Raw genomic sequence first — 8,147 nt, 5'->3', positions numbered from 1 at the left:
TGGGAGTTGGTTTTAATCAACTCTCCTATGCAGTTACTCGGGCAAAGCGAAAGTGAAACAGTGTTTGGACCTAAGCACAAATCAATACCGCTGACAACACTTAGTTCTTGAAAATAATCGATAAATTCGATGCTATGTATTCTGAAGCATTGTTTTCAAGAAAACTTATCTATTAATACCATATAAATAGTAAGATTATAAATTGTACAAACAGTTTAGATATTTTTTAAAGTCGTATGTATTCCTACGCTAGAGTTCAATGAAGTCTCGTTCAACCAGATGCTTGGCTGTCTCCGTTAATATCCAACAAAACAGAGTCTCTCTTGCTTGTCGGAGATGAACGGAGACAGCCGAGTGTTTGGTTGAACAAGACAAGAGTTCAATCTTGCCTGGATCCATACAATCTCTCAGAAATATTTCGATTACTGATACTTCTTGTCATGCAAAATCACATATCGTTGATTTTGAATAAATGATAATCGATAAAATCTACTCCCGTCAGTACTTCAGTACTTTGATTAATCCTTGTTGGTGAACAAACCTCATAACTTGGTCTGTGCGAAATTAAAAGGCTAAAGAGTTGACATGGTGGCGAAATAAATTCGAGGCGTTAATAACCAAATTTACAGTATTTACGCTTAGTTTAATATGATTGTGCGGTTAGAATTTTTATTTTTTTAGTTATACGTTGCAAAGAGTTTTCATTTGCACTCAACTGATTCCGTTCGAGATGAATTGTGCAGGGCAAAGAAATGATACTTGTACTAGACTTTTATTATCGATTTGATCATTACGAAAGAGTAAAAAAAGTTTTATGGACATACAAATAAATACTCACCCATGTTACATGTTTAATTGAAAGTGTTTCACGATTCAAGTTTTTAAAGGGAACTTTTTTAAAGTGACAAATGTATGATATTTATATGAATTAAACAAAAATCAATTAAATACAGCATACTTATTAATTGTCTTTTGATCACTCTTCTAAATGATTATGCAACATGTTTTCCTGTTACCTGGATCAGAAGTGAATAATGCTTTCCTTTACTTGAAGTTTCCGCATCCAGCCCAAGGGATGAAATAGGCATAGTTTGCTGCAGAATTTCCTTGATTTATGGCATTTGGTAAATGTGCACGAGTTTGAAAAAAATATTCCATATATTCTTTTCAATATAACGTGCGATCATGCAACAAATTTGTCAACCATATGAACTGAATATTTAATCAACAGTAAAAAAAAAAGAAAGAAGCAAACTAAATATTGGCGTGCTTATAATAAATATAACAAAATTTATCCCCTAAATATAGAATTTTTTTTTTTTTTATAATTTAAATTTCATACTTCAAATCATATTTGTAGAGACTAAGAGATAATATGGAATACTAGTACCAAACAGCAGAAGGGTGAAACCATTATGTCCAATTAGCATTGAAATGAGGGATGTTCCAAAAATAATGACACTTGCCTTTTATCACCCACATTCATTAATATTTGATCCTTTTTTTCGTCCCTGTCCTTCAAAGCACCCACCATTGGCCTGGATACACTGTTTTAGACGATCAATACACTTCTGGAAACATTTTTCGTATCCTCAATAGGGACATCCATCGTATACTGTTAAATTGCAGACTCAAAAGCATTTCGCAATTTGTATTTTTTTTTCAGATAGGTGGAATTTAAGTTTGGGGGAACACAATGAAGTCGCACGGGGCTTAAATCTGGAGAAAACAGGGTATGGGGGGTACTTCATACCCGTTTTGAATTGGGGCGACGGCTTCGTAATATACATGTATCTTCAGTTTTCTAATAATAACATTTTATAGAAGTTTTGCCCTTTGGCACAGGAATTTGCATGACAGAGTCTTGATTGTCAAAGAAAAATAGCATATCATAAAATTATCAAACCTTTTCCATGGTTTGTAAACTTTTAGCAATGCAAAGACGTTTTGCATTCTTTGACGCCCAGATTCCTGTTATAGCGTTTTGGCTCAATATAGTATACTAGTACCCAGGTCTCATCGCCAGTAACTAAATATCAAAAGTCTCTTTAGTATATTTTGGATACAATTTTAAAACATATTTTTTTCTAGGAAAGATTCTTTACAACACGGCATCTCTTTTATTCAACGCTAAGCAAATGAAGTATCCACCTAGCGTTTATCTTTCTAAGCATCAGATTTTTTTTTTCTCAAAATATCAACACAAGTTTGTCATCCTAGCCAATTGTCTCAGGGCATATTTTGCGTCTTTCTGTAAGAATTGGTGAATTTTTACGATGTTATTTTTGGTTGTAACTGTTGCAGGGCAACCTTGGCGAACAGCATCTTTGAGGTGTTTGTAATAAAGGATTAAGGATTCTTTGAGTATTGTAAGGTGATAAGGTGATAATTTTTGTCGGGGCGTAGTCAAATTCAATAAAGCCCGGAAGGCTTTATGATAGATTTGATCACGCCCCGACTGAAATTATCACTTCAATATATTCAAAGAATGACTTCTTGTTACATATATAACTTTCAACAATTGAACGATTAATTATTACAATATTGAATTATTTATGTGATTTTCAATTCTTTTAATTATGCAAACCTCTCTTGTACGCCAACCATACATTATTTGAATTTATTGGACTGTACATTACAAAATCGATTCGTAGTGTTATCACAAAGACACTGAAAAAATGTCAATATTGCACTATAAAGCAATGTATACTTTAGCTCAGTGAAATTGTGAACCACGACATTTTCTTTGGCTACGGGTCAGCAATCAATCGTGTCAAAGTGGTTTCAGTACGATATTTACACCATCTTTACGCGAAGGTAAAATGACATTATTCTGGAACACTCCTCGAATTTACACTAGCTTATCTTCAGTTCTTAAATAAAATACCTTATTACTGTTATACACCAAACCAGCGAAACGGCCCTAAAACGATGTTTAGGTTCAATCAAAATAATCATATTGATAGCAACCAAGTTTATAGAATACATGTACAAAGGGATTTGGGATAGTGTTAGTTTTATAAACTGTGACGTTGTAAGTTTGTCCCTTTTGTTGTCCATTCACATCTTATGTTAAACCTCTCAGTATCTTCTACTATTGTACAATAAAAAAAAATTAAAAAAAAAAAACACTGAGACCAAAATATCTAATACATGTCTTCATAATTTAGAAAGTCCCTAACAATTTAATGTTATTCATAATTTCTGTTGACAGTTATTCCAGGATTGCTCACAGACAGGTCGGTTCTTGAAGGGTAGACAACTCTGAGATTTCCCTCCTCATCTGTGACCTTGACCTGTTCCACAGTCAAGGTCTTCTGTCCAGCAGGTGGTGACGCCTCATCTATAGGTTCAAAATATCACATACATGTACATGTATATTAAAATTTGTCAGTTTCCCCCCTTCTGTTTTTTTTTGTACAAAATTGTTTCAAAATGCAACAGCTGTCTCTCTTAAATCTGTTATCTTTTTTATTCATCTTTTGAACGGACAGGATTCCATTATTGATTTTCAACTTTCAACATTAACTCTTTTCGAGAAGGTTTTTTTCTTCATTTATTTTTGTAAGGTTTCTTTCTATTTACCTGCAGAATCTTTGCCTAGACCCATCTCCAGCATTTTCACCAGGAGTTCATCACAAACCTTCTTGCAGACATCTAGACTAGTAGAACTGGTCACCTCAATCAAGATGGAACTAGTTTCCTTGGATATCTAGGGAAAATGGGAAATTTTAGGGATTTCGGAATTAAAGGTACAAATGTAACAAAGTATAAAATTAAATCAAATTCAAAACCTCTTCCTCCTCCCACTTTCTCCCCCCCCCCCCCAAAAAACTTTTAAATTAGCTTCTCTCCACTATGCTTTAGAATTGTAAAGTATGTAATAGAGAAGTGGATTTGAGTTTAATATTGATTAGAATCTCTCCTCTCTCTCTCTCTCTCTCTCTCTCCATTGTTAGTTATCGTTATCTCCCTGTATAGTTGATCTGATATATTTAGTACCTTGGTGTTATTGCTGTTGGTTATGGGTGGGAAAGAAATAACAGTTCCTGCTGAGTCTATTAGGCAGGGGTACTGTGTCTTGTCCTTCAGCAAGTCGAGATACCTAGAGAAATAAAACATTTCACAGTCTTCATGAAAACTCGGTGGTCTGAAAACTGAGGCCAGCAACAAGGCCATGTCAGTGAAAATAAAATATCAGGAAGTCTGGTGGAATTGTACATACTTTCAAAGTCACACATTTGTAATATATTGAAAAATATTTTTTATTGTGTTTTAACCTTAACTTTATTACAAAATTTTTCAATAGAAGTAAATGTTTGATTCTTGAAACTAAAATAAGAAAGAATATCATTGCAATTGTATTTTTCATGCAACACTTTTCATGTTAGCACTTGACATGTGCTTTATAAAATTCATATAAGAAAAGGGGCCAATAAATTTGTTTGGGGGCCACATGTGTCAGGCAGACCACTGGTCCGGCTGGCATATCATTTGGAATTCTTATTTATTAATCTTAAGTTTGAAGCATTTCATCTCAGACTAATGCATCATTTTACACTTTAATATGTCTTTAATACACTGGTGTGTTAATATGCATTAATTGAACACTGAATTGCAAAGTGTGTGGTAAATCCTTGCATCAACACTGTCCACTGGAAAGACTATATGTATTTAATACAAAGACAGTGTCCAAGTATTGAATTCATTTAAATTTTACTTGATATTCATCAAAATAGATAATATTATAAAATGTCATATATAAAAACAAACAATTGAAATTAAATATAAAATTTGAAGTTTTGTGTATTGATATTCTAAAGGTTTGAGAATTATGTCACTGGCACATTGTATTTTTCTCAACAGAGATTCAGCCCGGCTTGATATTTGGACAGAACCCTTCACCAAATCTTAGGACAGTCTTTCTGGATCACAAATCTGTCTGGACACTCAGCCCAATCTTCAGTTGATTGTATCAGTTAAAGCAAAAGTGATAGTTCAAATATCCAGCCAAGCCAAATATCTAGCGAGATAGGTATTTTCCCTAAACAGAAGTGATCATTATTTTAAGTTCCTGCCCGAGTTGGCGGGGTTGAGGCACGGACTTACTTGTGTATCCCTGATACAGCATTCCGTTTCTTCTCCCTGCGTATCTGCTCTGCCTCTTTCATCAGATCGTCCACAAGTGTTTCTCCTGATACCTCCTTTTGTTTGGACAGTGGTACAATCTGAATAGTACAAAAAATCACACTAGTGTCTAACTAATCAATGATTTTACTGTTTATGATGCCAAATAAAATCTAAAGGTTCATATTATAAAGTGCTTATCTTATTACAAAACAGATTAATTCTTGAGATGCCTACATAACTTAACCTGTAATTATTACTAGTTCAATTACTTCCAGCTTGATAAGTAATCAAAACTTAAACGCTTATATGATAGATACAGGTAAATACAATAGACATGAAAGTTAATAACTGTTTGTGATTACATTTGATTACCCATTCATCTTCTAATTGCAACTATTGATAAGAGCCTGTCATACCATACTTTTAAATTATTACACTTCTAATATCAAATTATCATCCACTTCAAAGAATGGTTGAAAGAGAGAACCGATGCCTTGCTTCAACTGAGTAAACCATTGAAAGAAAAAAATTATTTCATGACATTACTTTAATGAAAACATAAAAGCAAAAAATAATTTTTTAATACTTTATTATGTACATTTTATCAGTTTGACAATATGTTTTTTGGATCTATTTAAGAGGTCGTTCATGAAAAAAATTGATAACAGCATATACTGGTAGCTTCTGATCTCTCTAAAAAGCATCATTATTTTGAAGTATAAAGGCAATATTCAAAGACCTTCACCCATTCATGGTTGATTTATTGGCAATAAATTTGTCTAGCAATCAATACAGGATTATAATGAGAACGAGATTTAAAGTTCATCTGCACCCAAAGTAATTAATCTATACATGCTACATTCCTTCCAGAACCAATATCTTAGGCTTTTCAATCGTTGTCTATTTAACATAAGCCGATTTTTAAAATGTTTTTATAAATGTATGTATACCATAGGCCTGATACCAAGCATTCAATATTTTTCGGTGCAAAACAACCTAAAGGTTTGGGACTGCCTAGTTGTAAGACATTGTTAGTATTTCGATTCTATCTCAATGTTTTTCTACCTCTTATTCTGCTCATTGTTTATCTCTGAGTATTGAATTCTTTAATGATCTAATGCTTTTGATTAATAAATAAGTTGGTTGCCGCATATTTTTCAAGGACTTGTACAATTGATCAACGTTCAATGTACATACCATCAGTAGAGGAGGGAATTGGGCATCAAACTTCAATGGACCCTTCACACTGCTCAAATCATGCGTAGCAATGGTCGCTGCTTGTCTTTTATTACAAAGAGTGTCATGAAGTTTGGTCTGCCAAAAAAAAATAAACATTAATAGACAATCATATTAAAGTATTAACATAAACATAAATGGCAAATAAAGAAAAAGAGAAATAGTATCAAATGGTTTTGAAACCTGCAATGTGATGAATTGCTTGAAACTATTGGCCGTTTTCTGCAAGTCTAGATTTTTGACAATACAGCACACAATGTATGGTCTCACAGACAGAACTGCAGGGGTAATTGATACAACCAAGCCATCGTCGTCATCGGGGAAGTGCAAAACATCAATGGTGTCCGTCAAGAATTCTACATCATCATCGTCGGCCTTCTGTCCTTTCTTTTTTTTCTCTTTACTCTTTCCTTTGCCTTTCTTGTCAGAATTCTTTGCTCTCTCTTTCTTCAAATTATTACTTAGGTATTCCATGACAGACTTGGTGGCACATTGCTCGACCAGTTTTCCAAATCTCCGATCTGAGAATTTGTTTCCTTTTAAATTGAGTTCTTTGAGCTTGGGACACTCACTAAGCTCAGCGGGAACTTCTTTTAGTTTATTGTTAGACATATCCAACATATTTAAATGCGGCAATTCCGTTACATTTGGGGACAACAATTCAATTTCATTATTTCCTGCAATAATCTGACTAAGATGAACAAGTTTAGGATTGAATATTCCCTCTGGTAATTCTGTTAAACTGTTGTGAGCAACATTAAATATATGGAGAGATTTCAAGTTCCCAACAGGTGGAAAAGAACTAAGCTTATTCACACTAACATTTAGAGACTCCAATTCTGAGAGATTACTGATAGATTCTGGCATCTCTTCTATTTGGTTGTTAGATACATCAAAGAACTTTAGCTTTGACAAGGCCTGTATCTCCCCAGGTAGTGCCGTAAGTTGGTTGTTGTGCAATACCAAGTTGGTCAAATTTACCAGGTTTCCTAATTTTGGCGACAGTTGTCTTAAACATGTCTTTGATATACTCAGATAATTTAGACAAGTCAAGTGATAAAGTTCATCGTCTAATCCATTCTCCTCAATGAATTTACTGGCCGTTTGGCCACTAATCACCAATTCCCGTCTTTTTTCCTCCGCAGCTTTCCGAACTTCCTCCATCTTGTTTTTTAAATTGTTAGCTTGTACGTATAAATCGAAAGTAGGCATGGTCGAAAGAGAGATAAGTCGTTCACGATTTCAATCATTAATTTTTTTTTTTTAAACATTTTCTGGGGAAAATTCGTGAAAATAAAAAAAATTTAAAAAATGAATGCAAAAAATATGCCGGCATATATACATGCACATGTATATTGAAAGAATTGTGTAGAAAGACTTGTTTGTCTTTTCTTAGATAATGTGATTTTCTATTTTTTTTAAAAACTTTTCAATTTGTTGTTAATTTTTGTATATACATGTGCTTTGTCCGTATTTTCGCATTGCTTTCTTAACATATTCTTGAAAACTAAAAAAAAAACCACATCCAACTGCATAGCAGCGGACAGAGTTGAAAAATCTAAACTGAAATGGATGATACATGTAAGTGACCTGATTTTTTTTGGTTGCAAATGACTGGGAAAATATAAGAATTAAACTGTTTTACTTCAAACCAGTGAGTTGGTAATTTGTTCCAAAAAATGTTAAAGATTTAAAGATAAAAGACTGTTTGTAAAAAGGTTGTCAGCCCCCATTCCACATCACTGTTTCTAGTTTCATTTATGTATACATTAATACATCAT

The 8,147-nt window shown here is 33.4% G+C and overlaps 1 protein-coding gene across 1 annotated transcript; it reads right to left on the bottom strand.

The window, feature by feature from the left end:
- Positions 1 to 3,132: 3,132 nt before the first annotated feature.
- LOC128190110 (leucine-rich repeat-containing protein 47-like) lies at positions 3,133 to 7,566 on the bottom strand. Its single transcript, XM_052862020.1, has 6 exons — positions 6,550 to 7,566; positions 6,328 to 6,444; positions 5,110 to 5,228; positions 4,003 to 4,105; positions 3,586 to 3,712; positions 3,133 to 3,343 (listed from the first exon to the last, which is right to left on the bottom strand). Exons 1-6 carry the CDS (start codon positions 7,528 to 7,530, stop codon positions 3,192 to 3,194), a joined length of 1,599 nt encoding a protein of 532 aa, XP_052717980.1. The 5' UTR covers positions 7,531 to 7,566; the 3' UTR covers positions 3,133 to 3,191.
- Between the last annotated feature and the right edge of the window lie 581 nt (positions 7,567 to 8,147).

Source organism: Crassostrea angulata, chromosome 6 (genome assembly GCF_025612915.1).
Source record: "Crassostrea angulata isolate pt1a10 chromosome 6, ASM2561291v2, whole genome shotgun sequence".
In the NCBI taxonomy this organism is placed as follows: Eukaryota; Metazoa; Mollusca; class Bivalvia; order Ostreida; family Ostreidae; genus Magallana; species Magallana angulata.
The sequence above is the reverse complement of the archived record's forward strand: the minus strand, read 5'-3'. Positions and strand labels throughout refer to the sequence as shown.